This window comes from Prionailurus viverrinus, chromosome E2, assembly GCF_022837055.1.
Source record: "Prionailurus viverrinus isolate Anna chromosome E2, UM_Priviv_1.0, whole genome shotgun sequence".
NCBI lineage: Eukaryota > Metazoa > Chordata > Mammalia > Carnivora > Felidae > Prionailurus > Prionailurus viverrinus.
The window spans coordinates 28,865,963-28,882,453 of NC_062575.1; the positions used below are offsets into that span (position 1 = coordinate 28,865,963).

Genomic DNA, 16,491 nt, shown 5'->3' on the forward strand with positions numbered 1-16,491 from the left:
CCCCGCTGTGTCCACAAGATGCAGGCACAAAGCAGGTACTCGAAACATACCCACTGAATGATAAACTTAGGATGACGCTGAGGCCTCTTTGTTCTAGAAACTTGCATTCCAGCTCCTCTGCCACCTGTGTGTGTGGCCCTGGGCCACCCCAGCCCTCTCTGCGCTTGGTTTGCTCCTCTGTAACATGGGGGTGATGAGGGCATGAGCCCCCTGAGTATAATGTACCCAGAGGCCACATATAAAAATTACCACAACCTTGACTACTAGCCATTAGTACTTCCTCCATGCTGGGCACTGTTCTAAGCACATCACATAAATTAGCACATGGAATCCTTATTCCCTGCTCTGCGAAGGGGAGGGGGCGGTGGGCTGTTAGTCCCATTTTATAGTTGGCAAAGCTAAAGCCCAGGGAAGTTTTAAGGGACTTGCATAAAGTCTCCATGAATGGACGCTTCTCTCCCGTTGAGGACATGCTGTCTCACAAAATGGGCAGAGGGCTGGATGCAGGAGGGAAGGGCCGCTTGGGGGCTTGAGGGCATTTAGGACAGAGTGGAGGTGCACCACCCTTCTACCCTTCCCCACTGGGTCCGGGACAGCTGCCTGCCACCCGAGAAGCTGGACGAGGTGTCTGGATAAATCGCTAGGCTGCGATGATCTGTAACGGGGCTGGCAGGGGAACCAGGCTGTCTGAGCACAAGACTGGCCACTGCAGGGACCTCAGGGCGGACGGGCAGACCAGGCCTCTGCTGGCCGCTCCCCAGAAAAGGAAAAGGAACCAGACAAACACAGCCACTCCGGGATTCCCAGGCCATGCTGGGTACCGCCCAGGCATACCCAGTTAGAGCCAGGCTGGGTGGAGACTGTCCCCAAGGCACAATTCTTAAGTCGTTTAAGAAAATGCATCAAGGAGGGGCACTTTGGTGGCTCAGTCCGACTCTTGGTTTTGGCTCAGGTCATGATGTCACAGTTTGTGGGTTCGAGCCGTGTGTTGGGCTCTGTGCAGACAGTGTGGATCCCGCTTGGGATTTTCTCTCTCTCTCTCTCTCTCTCTCTCTCTCTCTCTCTCTCTCCCTCCCTCCCTCCCTCCCTCAAAAATAAATAAATAAACATTAAAAAACTGCATCAAGGAGCACCTTTCAAGTGGGACTGGAGGCTGGGGGAAAGGGCTCCAAGCACAGAGCCAGGCTCTCACCGATCACCCCACATACACACCATCTATCTTCTTGATCCTGCCCTGGCAAAGACCCCACGGCTTTCAAAGCCCAGCCTCAGCCCTACCTCCACCCAGGGTTTTGCCGGAGCCCCTGCCAACATCTGCCTGCCCTTCTCTCCCACCTTCTAGCAGTTTGTACTTCACTCTAAGCCTCCCATTCGGTACGTTTCACCCTCTATCCACTCAATAAGCATGTTGTCTGACTCTTAGCTGGGAATCGGGACATAGAGGCAGGCCCCAGTTGTCCAGCTCAAGAGAACGGGATGGGCGAAGAGACACGTAAATGGCCCGATGTCTTTATGCTCAAGAGCCACGAAGGGCCAGGAGAGATTTAAGGATGGAAGCGTTATTTGAAAGAGAAACAGAACTTCTCAAGGTTAAAAAAACAAGCGTAGGGCATCCCAGGAAGAGAGCACAGCAGAGGCAAAGACGTGGAGGAGGGACAGACAGCAGCAGGTCCTCGGGACTGGGGCAGGGGTCATAGCAATGGCATTGGCAGGTTGGAACCTTGAGCTCTGAGCCTAGTAAACTGCCCACATCAGGAGGGTGGAGGGCCCTGGGAAGAGGTCAGCCCAGCCAAGATGTGCATGAACCAGCTGCAGCTTTGGAAGGTCGAGCTGGCTCCGTCTTCCCCTTAGGCTGACTCCCGGGAACCAGGGAGGAGACTGGCCCGCTTTAGTCATTAGTCCTCCAGGCCTAGAGCATAGCTGGTGCCAATCAACAAAGCTCAGAACTGAGTAGAATGAATGGACCTGGTTTGGATTGAATGGGGTTGAGTTGGGTTGGAATGGACTGGATTTTAGAAGCTCTGACTCCATGGTGTCTGTGCCAGGCTCAGTGCCCAGTGGGAGATCCCAGCGGGACACAGCCAGGAAGCCGGGGGTGGGGGGAAGGGTGGGCGTCTGGCTCACCTTGAGGTCCCCAGAGATGTTGGCCCCTGCCAGGATGCCTGTAGCCGAGGGAAAGAAGATGGAGAACATCCCGAAGAAGCTGCCTTCTGCACCCCGCCAGTCGGGTACCAAGTTCTGGACAAAAATGTCCGCTGGAAGACCAAAGCCTGAATCAGGGACGCCTGGAAGGCTGGGCCCAGCCAGCCAGGCAGGAGGCTCCTCTCTGGCAGCTCCTGGCCCTGGGAGTTGGGGGGTGGGTCTCATCTTCCTCATGCTCACAGAATGGGCCCAACCGGTGGGCAGACTGCACCTGTCCCCAGAGCCATGGGCAGGGGCCCCAACTTGCACATACCCCGGTAGCTGAAGAAGCCTTTGGAGGCCTTGTCCTCAGATGGGGGGATCAGCGTCCCCACTAAGTAGTTGGCAAAGGAGATCATGATGACGAGGAAGAAAAGCACCTGGGCCTGGGGGGTGGGTAAAGGACCCTAGAGGTCAGATGGCCTGGCCCTACCCGCTCAGGGAGCCCCAGCAGGTCAGAACCTGTCCAGGATCCCATCCTCATTCATTTATTCATTCATTCATTCATTCATTCATTCATTCATTCATTCATCACCCATTATGCTGCAGGTCCCGTGCTGGGAGTCGGCCACATAGCAAAGCTCTTGGCTTGTCTTGCTGGTGAATAAGGAACACGACTCCGGGGTAAGAACGAGGGTGTGATGGGGACTGTGGATGGGGCTATGGAGCAGAGTGGCCTGCAAAGGTATCTATAAGGGTCCTAAAGGAGGGGATGAGTGACAGCAGAATGATCGGGGGCACAAGCCTGGGACACTCAAAGAACGGCGAGGAGGCCGCAGAGCCGGAAGCCGGAGGGAGAGGGAGAGAGGGCAGGCAGCGGCAGATCTGGCCAGTCTGCCCGCTGACGCCCGAGATTTCTGCTGCCCTCGCCCCACGGTGCCAAGCCTCTGAATTTTGGCTGGATACAGGTTTACGTGAGGACCACGTCTCCCTGCCCTGCTTACAGCTTAGCTGTGGCCAAGAGATCAAGTTCTAGTTGATGGAATGGAAGCAGAGGAACATGAGCAACTTCCAGGTGGTGCCAGAAAAGGAAAAGGAAGGGGAATTAGCTCCTTTTCACCCTCTCCCCTTCCTGCTGAGCGGACTGTGGACATGGTGGCAGTGGCCGCCGTGGAGCAGGTGCACGGAGGCCACACCCAGGGATGGAGCGGCCACAGGACAGAAATGGTCTGGGTGCCTGAGCCTCCAGGAGCCACACACACACACACACACACACACACACACACACACACACGGACTTTTACAGGTGAGAGAAACACACTGGTCCTGCTCCAGGCCCCGCTCTCAGGGTCTCTCACAACAGCAGAGCCGAAAGCCCAGCTAATACAGCGAGAAGAGGCAGGGCCAGGCCCAGGACCGGGGCCTCACGACTCACGTTCTTCACCTGACCACTCCCAACATCCCCTCCTCACCTTGGACTCCCACTCCATGCCAGCCAGGGAGATGGCCAGCAGCACGGTGACGGTGACCACGCCGATGATGCGGATGTCATTGATGGGGTCCACGATGGGTGTGCCGTACTCCTAGGGTGGGGCACAGGCTGGGCTGCACACCCCACCCCTCCATCACAGGTGCCCTCTCAGCAAAGCACAAACACAACCACCTCGCCCACCCACAGAACATCCAGAGTCGTGCTGTATCGGCCTGGACAGTTTGGCCCTAAAGGCAACACGCATCCCTGAAGGGGACTTCTGGGAATGGTCTTTATGTGATGAGATCACCCAGTCACCCACAGCAAGCAGACAGCGGCCTGGCAGGCAAAGTGGGGCAGAGGGGCAGGAAGGCCTGGCCCAGGTGGGGGGAGGGGAGAGCAAGGTAGGCTTCCCCGGGCTCCCTCTGCCTGGGGTCCAGCCCCCAGCTTTACCTGGAGCAGGTCCCGCACGGTCTCTGCAAAGCCCACCGTGTGCATGGCCACGCCCACAGCATTGGCAAAAGCGAAAATGAGGCCGATGGAGCCCCCGAGCTCTGGGCCGAGACTCCGGGAGATGAGGAAGTAGGTGCCACCTATTAAGGACAGAGACAGAATCCGTGAAACCAAAGGATCAGCTGGCTGGGGTGGGCTTGGGGCAGGCAGAAGCTGAGGCTGGGAAAGGGTAACCACGGGACCCACGGGGCCCATAGCACAGGAGATAACCGAGGCCATCTGTGGGTGCTCAAAGCCTTCACCTGGAACCAGAGGGAGCAGCCTGGGGAGTCCCCGTTTTGGTGGGGGTGGGGTGGGTGGGAGTGGCTTGGAGACCCATTCCCGGGGAGGAGACGGGGGTGAGCGACAAGAAAGAGGAGGGCCTTCGGGGTGGGGTGGGACCCACCTGACTTGACCTTGCCGTTGGTAGAGATGGCCGAGATGGAGAGGCCCGTGATGGAGGTCACCGTGACCGAGAGCAGGATGATGATCCAGGTCAGGACTGCGGGGGGGGGGGGGGGGGGGGGGGGGATGTGATTACCAGAAAACTCAGCTGGGGCATTTCCCAGGTGGGGAGCCATGTGAGGAACCTAAATTAGCCAGCTGGCTTGCCATGCCACCTAAGTCACCGAGCCTTGGTTTTCTCTGAGCCTTGGTTTTCTCATCTGAAAAATGGGTCTCTGTCTACCTCCTGGTATATTCTGAATAGCCAGTACATAAAGGATCATTAGGTATGGAAGGAAGGTACCCTCTTTTAGTAATAAAAAGTAATGTAGGAACACCTGGGTAGTTCAGTCGGTTGGGTGTCCGACTCTGGCTCAGGTCATGATCTCGTGGTTCACGAGTTTGAGCCCCGTATGGGGCTCTGGGCTGACAGCTCAGAGACTGGAGCCTGTTTCAGATTCTGTGTCTCCCTCTCTCTCTGCCTCTTCCTCTCTCTCTCTCTCTCTCTCTCTCTCAAAAATAAATAAAACATTAAAAAAAATTTTTAAAAAGTAATAGTTACCACTTGATGAACACCTTTGGGTACCAAATCCTATGGTACCCATAGAAACCCTATTATAGGTCTGTGGGTAGGGACAGTTATCACTCCCAGTTTACTGATGAGGAAATCAAGGCTCAGGGAGGTTAAGAAACTTGTCCAAGGTCACACAGCATCAGAGCTAGCATCTGAACCTTGGTGTCTGTCGAGAGCAGAAGTTCCTAACCTGGATACTATGCAGGAGAGATTGGCTCTGAGAGGTTCAGGGACATTGTCTGAGGGCAAACAGGGCCAGGGAGAGTCCTCGGGTCTGTTGACTCCACTGCAGACTCTCCTGCCACACCTCCCTGTCCTCTGTCACTGCAGGAGCCTGGGGCTCTGCAGCCCAAGTTCAGGATTGTGGCCTGGAGGGATAAGGTCTCAGACACACTCTTCCCCTTCCCCCAGGAGGTGACACTCACCGATGCCCGCCTGGGCTGTAATCCAGGGGAGCCTCAGGTAGAGGATCACGCCCCAGATATTGAGCATGCAACGGATCTGGGAAGAGAGAGGGGTCGGAGGTCACCTGGGTGGGCCGGATACCCCAAAGCCAAACATACAAGACCCTGTCCCCAGTCATGGCATGGCACGGCCTAGGGGACACGTGGGTCCTTTCTTGGCTCTACTCACTGCAATGGGTTCCTACTTCAATGCCCCTCTAACTCACTGGGGCACCCAGGGAGGGGGGGTACCCAGAGACTCACTTTTCTGCCTTCCCATTGGGGTCTGAGGATGGGCTGCAAGCATAATCACCTCTCACCGGGCTCCCAGCCCGGGATCCTGTGTCCGGCAGCCCCAGCCGGGGCCCCAGTGGCCAGCTGCTGGCCCAGAGCCTGGCATCCAGGGGCAGCTCAGCAAATGCCAGCTGAGCCAATGTCCCACATACAAGCAGAAACAGCACTCAGGTCGCTGTGACTTCAGCTTCCAAATTTAAAGCAAAGCCAGAGGCCACAGCTGAGACTGAAATTCCATGGAGGTGGGGGTGCTGATGTGGTCTTGGGCCCCAGCCACGTCTTGGGGAGGGGCAGGAACACGTGGCGTTTACCAGGCAGGGAGACCTCTAAGACCCTCTATACGCTCCGAGATACTGAATGGGGCCACGCCAGGCTCTGGCTGCCACAGCTCAGGAGGAAGATTCAGACGCCATATACGAGCTGCTGGGGTAGAGGGGAGCTCACAGTTCAGATGGAGAAACGGAGGCACAGCCAGTAGGCAGCTGGTCAGAGTGAGGTCAGAACCCAAGCCTCCCGCCTTCCAGAGCAGGACCAAAGCCTTCTTCTAACTCTCATGTGATCCCCTCTGTAAGGCCCCATAATGCCTTGCAAAGCCAAGTTCATTTGATTCTTTGCTGTTTGAGGACTTACTGGTGCTCTAGGCCACAGGAAACCTTCCCCTGCCCATCACTGAGCATGAGAAAAACATGCGTTCACACTGTGTGTTTCGTGCTGCCCCCTGGTGGCTGTGGGGGAAAACAATGTCTCCTAATAATTCCAGGGGAAGCATTGATCCAAGCAATTCCCGTCTATTAACTCATTTAACGCACATCATTTACAGATGAAGAAACTGAGGCACAGGCAGGTTAAATAACTTGTCCAAGGCCATAGAACAAGTGAATATACACAGATCTTTCCTAGGGCAAGGTATACAGTCTGGGGGTTGAGAAGCACAAAACCAGGGAAAATCTCTGAGGCCCAGGCTGGACCTTGGGTCTACCCTGGCCACTGACATCTGAGAGTCAGAGCTGAGCCTGGATGGAACTCTGTCTCCCACTCCCATTCCTGGGCATCCCACCCACACCCTACTCACCATCACCCCCTTGACCCAGCCAAAGCGCACGGGCTCCCCAGGGTTCTTCTCACTGTTGGTGCCTGTCTCGTCCTCCACCAGCCCGTCAGTCATCTCATGGCCGGGCCGGCTGTCGAAGGCCAAGGCGTGCAGATGGCTGCCTTCCTGCTGGAAGCCCAGAGGCCACAGGTCAGGCAGGCGGGGGTCATGACACTCCAGCCCCCCATCTCGCCTCCTCCACAGTCCAGCCCCGCAGGCAGCAAACCCAGCAAGCCTCCTCTCCGCTGCAGACCTTCCTCAATTCCCATCTCCCTACCTCTTTCAGGTGCGTGCAGCCTCTGTTCACGCACCTCCACCCGCCGTGGCTCATTACCTCTCTAGGAGGCTACGATTGCTTGATTGGGTCATCGGTGCCCGGACAATAAGCATTACAACATGTGCCCCGAGCTCTATAGCTTCCACGCTCACATTTCACTGAGGCCTCTTGACCCATGAAGAAGACACTTGTTTGTCCCCGGGGCACAAGGGCCAAGGCTCAGAGAAGTTAAGCACCCGTGTCAAGGTCACACAGCAGGACCGTGGCCAGTCTTTGAGACGGTGCTTACCTTGAGGAAGGAGTGCAGATGGGCCAGCGTGGGCCGGACCTTTCGGGGCTCTCCGGGCAGGGCGCTGTTGGCATAGTGCTCGTAGGCAGGCACCACATCGATAGTGTTGTAGCCGAAGGTACGCATGTAGAAGGTGCTGCCGTGGGTCAGGTGGCTGGGGTGGCTGCTGTCGTAGGCAGCCGGCGGCGGGGGCTCATCGCCCCCCAGCAGCGTGCTGATGGTGAAGCGCCCGCTGCACAGCGTGGGGTCCCCCGGCATCTCTGACCCCGGCAGCTCTGCCATGGTGGCTCTGGGTGTCCGGGGAGGGGGCCAGGGTCAGCGGGGATGTGCTGGGTGGCTTTATAGGCTGGCCCACAGCGGGGAGGAGGCAGGGAGTTTGGCCCAAACCGCCCATGGCTGGCGAGCAGGGTCCCTGGACGGGGTGGGAGGTGGAGCACGTGCCCACTGCTGTCCTGCCCGCCACCTGATCGCGGAGATAGCAGCCAGGCCTGGGACCGGGAGGGCTGGGCTGGACCACAGCCAGACGCAGAGCGGGAAAGGGGCAAACACGTCCAGCCCCTGGGTCCCCGAGAGGCTCTTCTGAGTCTGAGAGCTGAGGATGTCTGCAGGACCCTAGGAAGCAGTACTCACCAGAGGGGACTCTTAGGGACCCTATGAGGGACCCTAGGGACAGCCTGATGACCTGTGGCCCCACCCTATGCAGGTTCAAAAACCTCTCATTTTACCTAGTATTTAGTTTTAGTTTTTATTTACCTAGTATCTGTGAATAGATGAATGGTATGATGTTTAAAAAGATGCACACGTGTATATAAAAGGTTAGTCTCTCTCTCTTGGACCTCTGACTCCTAGTTGTGCCCGTCCTTCCAAAGACATCTCAGAGTGTAAAAGCCATTACGTGCAAGCACCCCCAGACCAGAATTCAGCATGCGATAGGTGTGATCTGTAGCCACCTGGGGCCTGAAGGGCCCCTGGGGCTGACTTGTGGCTGGTCAGGGGCCTGCAGGGCAACTGGGTACCCAGCCTGCACATGCACCGCAGAGCCTGAGTTATAGAGCCCAAGGGAGCAGCGCCTCCCCCGGCCCAGCCCAGACAAAGAGCCCCCCATTCCCAAGGCGGACAGCAGCGAGCAGAGGCCCCATTTCATCGCTGGCCCAGGTCAGCTGCCCTGAGGCCATGCCTTGATTGCATGGGGGCGGGGGGGGGGGGGGGGGGCGGGCTGCCCTCCGGTCACCAGAGGCACCTGAGCCATTGCAGGGGTGGGGGCTGAAATCAGAAGAGGGTTAGGTGAGATGAGTTAGTGTGGTGGGCACCCAGATGTGCCACCAGAGAGAAGGGGTGCCTGCGCTCAAGGTGCTGTTAAGTTAGTGGGGAAAAGGGACATGGAAACGGACTGGCCTGGCTGTGTAGTGAGGGTAGCAGTGGGAGAGATTCCCCCGCAGGAGGGTCAGGGTGGGGACAGCAGGGACTCAACAGACCCCTGACCAGAGCCTTGGAGGACGAGTTGTTTCTCTGGACGCAGGGGATGGACGGAGACCCCGAGGCCACCATCAGCTCCAGGCTTCTGAGCTGGGCTTCTGCTCAGGGGCCAGCCATCCTTGGGAGGGACAAAGAGGGACACATTTCTCTCCCTCCCTCCCAGAAGGGGGCAGGTAGAAATGCTTAGACTGTGTTAGATAGTAAACTGGGTTAAGGAGTCACCCTCCAAGATGAGGGTACTTGGACTGGGGTCCGGGAGCCCCACAAAGTTGTGGACAAGTTTTCATACCTAAGTGCATTATTCTGGGAAGGGGGACATACCTTTTGCTGCTAGAAGCTAAGCCCACGGGGGCAGGGATCTGGGCCTATCTCGTTCACAGATAATCCCAAGCAGCTAGAAGAGCTGTAAGTACTCCATAAATGCTTGCTGGACGGGTAATGAAGGGGGAGCCAGAAGCCAAGAGGGCAAAGCTGCCATAGAAACCCCCGGCTGGCAGTCTTAGCCTGAGTCAGGGGTGTAAGGGGCAGCTCCTGGCACTCTCCCAGCCGAGCCAGACATGGAGGTGAGCCGAGGATGACAGGCCCCCGGTGACAAACCCGAAAGGTTATGATCACTGTGTATCTGTTTGCAAAGTTTATATATTCATCATATGTGTTCATTTTTTTTAAGAGACTCTCCTCGGGGCTCCTCTTAACGAGCCCCCGGCTTGCCTACCCCTTCCCAGGATTTCTAGCTGCCCCTCAGAGAGGCTTCTGGAGAAGTGTGTCTCCAACCTCTACCCAGTGGGGCCGAAAGCTAGGAGGTGAGGTCTCCAGGTCAGTTTTCCACCTTCCCTGCAGGTCTGGGCAGGGAGAGGCCGGCAGGTTACTCATTCTGTCCCTCGGGGCCTTGGGGGCAGATCTTATCACCCTCTCACTTTTAAACTGAAAGTCACAGCTGCCTAACACCCCCTTCCACCCATCCAACACACTCCACCCTGGAGCAGCTGTGGAAATTTCCTGATTCCCATCTCAGGAGGGGAAGAGGCCAGGAGGGGCCAGGACTGGTTTCCAGCAGCACAGGGGCCACAGGCAGAGAGAGGGGCCACAGAATTGCTGGGTGATCTTGGGCAAGTCACTTCTTCATCCTCCATGACACCTAGGCCTAGGGGAGCCCCAAGGTCCCTTCTAGCCCCACAGCTGCTTCAAGAAGCCGCTCCTGCGCCTCTGCATCTCTCTGGGGTGAGGTGAGAGTTAAACAGGACCCCTTGAAGGGCTTATCAAAAGACCACGTTGAAGGGACTGTCAGAACACCTGGTCCCAAAGCACAGACCCCCAGGAAAGCGGATTCTTATACGTGGATGGAAAGTGATCCATTTGGAGACACTTTCCAGGTGGGGGACACAGTGCTGGGTCAGACACAACACCTGCCTTGCGGGACACCAGCTTCCACGTGGGCCCCAGAGTCCTGCAGGTCTGGGACCCAGGACTCAAAGTCGGATGTACCCTGAACCAAGCCCTGTGATGTGAGTCTCAGGCTCACACCCCAGGCCTCAGTTTCCATGTGACTTTGAGCACGTCACCTGACTGTGGTGAGCCTCAGCTGCCTCAGCAGCAAAATGGGAAAGCCACCTGCCCTGGGTCATTGGTGGCTCACCTGTCCAGCGTCAACCCCCAGCGGAGAGACTTCGGGTTCCTTGCGTCTCCCGAGGGGGATGGAGAACAGAAGGGGGAAAGGAACTGACTCAGTGGTCGAGAAACTCCCTAGGAGCAGCAACTCTAGCCACAGGGCTGATATGGTGAGGACAGGAGGGCCTGAGGCAACCTCTGCATCTCAGAGCCTCCTGTCTTCGAGGCCACAGAGCCACTCAAGCATTTATTAGGCTCCTCCTGCATACCAGGCACTGGAACTCGCCACCTAGCCTGGCAGGCAAACCAGCAACTGGCTACGAGAGGGGGCAGCTGCCCCGGAGAGGACGGGGATTCTGGGGCCTGGGGTCAGCGCAAGGAAGAGGTGGCCGGGGCTGGAGCACACAATGCCATGGGGGTAAGGGGAGGAGGGAAGAAAGGGGGGAATGTGAGGTGTTTCTTCAGTCACACACATTTATTGAGTGCCTACTGCATACCAGGCCCTGTGGTAGGCAAAGGAAGCACCATGGAGAACAAGACAAGGACCCTGCCCTCTGGGAGCTTACATTCTAGTGGGGAGACAGACAGTAAGTAAACAATCATTATGATACATTTAGTGGTAGGTGCTATTAAGAAAACAAAGCTTTAAAAAAAATTTTTTTAGGAGGGGCATTTAGGCCTGAGAATGAGAAATTCAAGGTAGGCTCCAGCAATGAGAAGGAGCCGCCCATATGCCAGCAGGAATGAGTTCAGGGCTTCCAGAAGGAGGAGAGAGCATGTGCAAAGGCCCTAGGATAGGAGTGTAGACAGCAAGAAGGCTGGTGTGGTTGAGCAGAGGGACTGAGGAGCTGGGGTCTGAGACACGCAGGGATCACTGGGCCTTGTAAGCCAGGGTCGGAAGGTTTATATTCCATCATGTGACGGTCAGATTTCCATTTACCAGAAATCACTCTGGCTGTTGGATGGACAATGGACTGAGGGAGGCAAGGTGCAGCAAGGCTAGTCGGGGACTACTGCAGGTGCGCCGTGGTGGCGGCCAGGCCAGGGCAGCGGCTGTGGGTGGCAGGGGGGGAGGACTGTTGGGACCTGAGGTGTGTTGTGAAGGCAGAGCTGACAGGCCCAGCGCATGGATTCACGTAGAGCAGCGGTTGGAAGGAAGGGCCCAGGAAGGACCCTATGGGGCCAACGGCAGCATCGCTGCTGATCAGGGAAGCCTGGCAGTGCCAGGGTAAGGGGCCTGGACTGCGAGATGCCACCTGTCTCTGGGAAGCCGCTGGCGAGCAGGGCAAGGCAGAAAGAACAGGGCCGGGGAGGGTCGGGAGGGGTTACCACAACAGTCAGGCAGGAACAGACGGCAGCCTGGCTTAGGAGCCCCTGGGCCATCCCGACTGAACGCAGTCTCGGGCATCACACTGGAACCCCTAACAGATGCTGACTCTGTGACCCCAGCCTGGAGAGTCTATGGGCTTGGGGGCCGGCATCTCCCCGGGGGATCCCGAGGAGTGTGCTGAGATCCGGGGAGCTAAAGACCATAATCTTCCACACACAGACTCCCCGCTCCCACCTCACCCCATCCCCACGTCCGTGGCCGCCCGGTCCCACGAGGCTCGCCTGGAGAGGATGGGTATGATGCAACCCTGGTGTCGTGAAATAGCCGGGTAAGAGGATGCGCTGCTCGTCGGCCTGATTCACAACACCAGCTGCAGCAACGATACCAGAACTCCGCCGGCTTCCTCCTCTGCACGTGGTTCCGCGGCTCTGGGATGGCAACGAGCCCCATGCGAGCATCCTCCCCGACCGACGGCCGCCCGGGGCCAGTGCGGTGCCGGGGCGGTGACGGATGGAGGCAGGGTCCCTGCCCGCGGGGGGCTCACAGACTGGATGGCAGCAGGGAAGAGGAGGGCACGCTCAAAGCCCCGTACAGTGCAGGGGACAGAACAGCTACGGGGGAACCAGGCACTGGCAACCTGCAACCTCTCCAGCAACCAGGCCCAAGAAACTGAGATTTCTCACGGGCCTTACGGACCACGTAAGCGTGTCTGTTGCAGTCCTGGTCCTTTTACCAGTGTTATAGCAGCTGGACACTGAAGTGTCACGAAGCTGCTGGCAGCTAAAGCAGAAAGGGAAACATGCTTGGTAAGATATTTTCGTTGTTAAAGGAAGGGCTCCTGTTTGTTTTCTTCATGGTCAGGCTTGCTTTTTTTTTTTTTTTTTAGTTATTGAGCCCACATTCATTCTACAAGTAATTGTAGATATTAATAATGTATTAGACACAGTCTGATGAGTTTGGGGGATGCACAGGACAAGGCATGATCACTGTCTTTAAGAGACATATATAGTTCATCAGAAGAGGCAAAGCCAACAGTAACCATAACCTAAGGTATAACGGCATAAATCCCTGGATAAAATGCTACCTGGGTTCAGAGAAGGGACGGCTGCCTCTGGCTGGGGCCATGGGATATACAAAATAGCACAATTAGAACAAAGGTAAAAAGAAATAAGCAGTCGTTTAAGGAGGGAGAGTGTCATATGTTAGCTTGGAGCTTCCTGGCAGGCAAGGCAAAAAGCACAATTATGATCACTAGTCACTATCTGATGAAAGAGTGAGATTTCAGTTTTCCCCCATCTTCCTTTTCTCATGAGGAAAAGGAATCTCCATCAACTCTTTCCCCTCCATCCAGGCTTAGCTGAGAGGATCGTCAATGCAGGGGTGGCCCAAGCTCAGTCCAGCCACACCAACACAAACTGAAGCTAGAATTCTAACACAAATTCAGTCCTGTAGTAACAGATATGACCACACGTCCTTCTGTTTTGCAGGTTCTGTCAACGTGCTCTCCAAGAGACCAAGAAACCCATCATCTCTCCTGCCTCCAGCCTCTCACGTTGTAAGATCAGCGTTCTAACCCCTGAACTATAGAGACCAGCCTTTCATTTTAAATACACCTTTAGCTTTTCCAACTTGACTGTAACCCTTTTTGCCTTTCCTGAAAACAATAGGAAACATAGGTATTCTGCTCGATTTTGAATTCCACGTGTATTTCTAATCAGAATACTCTTTAATGGCCTCTTTAATGGAGCCCGGGAGCTCCCACAGCAGGGATCAAGGGGTCTAGAATCACAGAGCTGCCTTCAGAAGCTCAGATCCTCCACCCGGTCCCCCAAGCCCACACAGGGAGGTAGTGGGAAGGATGTGAGCCAAGACAGGCCTGGGCCTGGCTCTGTAGCCCCTACCTCAGGACCTCAGGCCTGTCCCTGCGTGCCTTAGCTTCACCATCAAATGGAGAATACCTCTCAGTCAGTGGGGCTTTTTGATGATCAAGAGAGGGAGTAAAAGAAGCATTTCAGAGGATATTAATACCACTCTGCAATGTAAATGATATGTATATAATTTTATCTCAGCTCCTTAGCTACCAGGAAAGAAAGGCAGGAGAAAACCAACCCATCTTGACTGTTTAAGGCAGTATTTTCCGGTAAGGGCAGCTGCTAAAGTTTATGAAACAACAAAAAAAAAAGTTGGGGCATGGGAGAAGTGATGGGAGGAGTCACTCAGCATTAGGAAACAGAAACCCAGAGAGTTGGTTTTGGTCTTTTGCAGTCATCAGAGCTCAGGATTTGTTTGACAGAAGTTGCGTGTAAAAAGGCAGGACATGTTCAGAGGATCCTAGAAGCTCAGAGTGAGGCAGGCTTCTCCCTCCATGGTTGCCTCTTCCCCGGATACTTGAAATAAGCTGCTGGCCACCTTAATATCCCAAGGCAGAATCCCAAAGGATCTTCTGCCGAAGTCACCCAGCACCCCGGGGGTCAGGTTGCAAGATGGCACTTGCCACTCAGGCTGCTTTTGTGCTGAAGTGGGGCAGGGGTTGGATCCTAGGGGAATCTCCCCTCCAGATTGGGTCACTATGGCAGAGTGGGGGTCCCGCAGGGTATGGAGCCCCCCAGCAGGAAGTTTGAGGGGCTGCATGTGGAAGGGAAGTTGAGTCTCTACCCCTAGAGAGCTCAGTTAGAAGCACCACTGAGCACGTGCACTAGAGAGGCTCGGGCAAGCCCCAGTCAAGGCACGTGCCTGCTGATGGTGAGCGCAGGAAGGCGGGGGCAGGTGGACACTAGCAGAGATTCAATCAGAGTCGTCAGATGGTCATTCACTTGTGATTTCCTGCGAAATGTGCACCACCCCCACCGCACACACCCAGTGATGCTCTTTAATGGAGGCCATTTTTCTTGGTTAACCACCTGGCATCGAAGACCAGGCTGGACAACTGCCGTTGACCTTGGTGGGTACACAATGGGCAAGCTAACCTAGTGAGCTTAGGTACGATGCATAGTTTCCCTAACCAGTTATAATTTTTATCTTCCTATTTAGTGCATCTCAGACATTCTAGGATTTATCGAAAACCTGTGTTGAAAAGTGGGGGAGGGGCTTCCACACTTAGACCTGGAGGCCTACTTCTCTACTCCCTGTGTTCAGTCAGAACAAGGGTTCTTGACCCAGGGAAAATAATCTGGGGAGCTTTTTAAAAAAAACCTGAATTACTGCCCAGGCCCCTCCCCAGTCCAACTAAGGCAGAAGCTCAGGGGGCAGGAGCGTGGACAGCAGTTTTAAGAGCTCCCAGGGTGATCCGCGTATGTAGCCAGGGCTGAGGCCGGCACAGCCCGAGCCGTGAGCTAGAGAAAAGATGTGTTGACTGAGCCTGTGTGCAGCCCAGAGTCTGGGTCTTCTTCAGTAAAGGTAATGCTGATTTAGAGTTTCTTAAAAACTATCTTCCATGTTGTAAAATGTTTCTAAAAAGCTTTTTCTCCTGGATAGACTTGTGGATACATAAGCAGGCCACCAGCCCTTTGTGCTGAATTCATTGCCCAAGGCCAGCAAGTAGCCTTTAAATTATTGATTTGTAAGACAAGTGTGTGCTCCCAAATCAGACCACCTCCCCATCTCTCTGCCTTAGGGACCATACCTCCCCCACAGCCCCCTTCTCCCCACCCACCCCACCCCGGTCCCACATACTCACCTCTTGAACAAGGTGCTTGGCCAGGATGGGCTGAACATGAGGCCTACAGCCCCTGGCAGGTCTCCACCTGGCTCCAGGGCCCCTCAACTCACCTGAGTCCTGCGTTGCTCCTGCTTCAAGGTCGTAGGAGAGATTAACAGTTGTGTGACACCACTGGTATGCGGCTAAGAGACGAGCTGCTGTTCTCTGTGTCCTGGGCAAGCACGTCAGCCACACCCACACCACACCCCCCATGTCTGCGGGTCTGAATCCTGGTCACTTACAGATGGCTCCCACATCCCCCAGCCACAGGAAATCCTGCCTTGGATCTTCTTGATCTGGCTTTTTCTTGCGGCATTTCTTAGGGCTTCCTATTTTATTATGGTGGGTCTGTGGGCACAAGTACACACACCTGCTTATCTCTTTTCCCCAACCACACTGTGGGCTTAAGAAAGCAGGGACCGTGCCTCAGTCCAGAAATTGCCCCACAGCTCTGTTGGGTGCTGAGTGGTTGCAAGAGGTTGTAGGAAGAGGACCTTTGCTGTGGGTCTCACTCCAGTAAAATGTAAACTCCTTGAGGGAAGGGACCTGGGTTCATTTCATCACTGTGTGCCCAGGGCACGGGATAGATGCTCCCACATTCTCCATTTAGCAGCCACTGAATCAATAGGAATCACAAGTTGAACTTGACATGACAATGTCTGTCACCTAAGAGCAAAGTTTTAGCCTACCAATTTGGACCTAATGTTGTTTCTTGGGGGGGAAAAAAAAAAGCCATCCCTGGCGTGGGGGTAGTTGATCTACCCCGCACCCATATGAAAAACCTGTTGTGAAGGACAGAAGCCAAATGGTAGAGGACATGCCTAGAACCCTAGAGACCCGTCTAAACGAGACTGGGAGCAGGGTGGCCAACATTCACTTTTATTG

The 16,491-nt window shown here is 55.4% G+C and overlaps 1 protein-coding gene across 3 annotated transcripts in view; it reads right to left on the reverse strand.

Moving 5' to 3' along the window:
- The window catches only part of SLC12A3 (solute carrier family 12 member 3), a 37,951-nt gene extending 30,174 nt beyond the window's left edge, over positions 1-7,777 (reverse strand). For 2 of the 3 annotated variants that reach the window (XM_047834842.1, XM_047834840.1), the window contains exons 1-8: positions 7,496-7,777; positions 6,912-7,058; positions 5,528-5,603; positions 4,491-4,586; positions 4,046-4,185; positions 3,594-3,704; positions 2,456-2,567; positions 2,125-2,255 (exon numbers count right to left, since the gene is read on the reverse strand). In XM_047834842.1, the coding sequence (XP_047690798.1) occupies positions 2,125-2,255; positions 2,456-2,567; positions 3,594-3,704; positions 4,046-4,185; positions 4,491-4,586; positions 5,528-5,603; positions 6,912-7,058; positions 7,496-7,777 (1,095 nt within the window). The remainder of the gene's footprint in view (positions 1-2,124; positions 2,256-2,455; positions 2,568-3,593; positions 3,705-4,045; positions 4,186-4,490; positions 4,587-5,527; positions 5,604-6,911; positions 7,059-7,495) is intronic. The other variant, XM_047834841.1, reaches the window with a different exon arrangement.
- Positions 7,778-16,491: the final 8,714 nt, after the last annotated feature.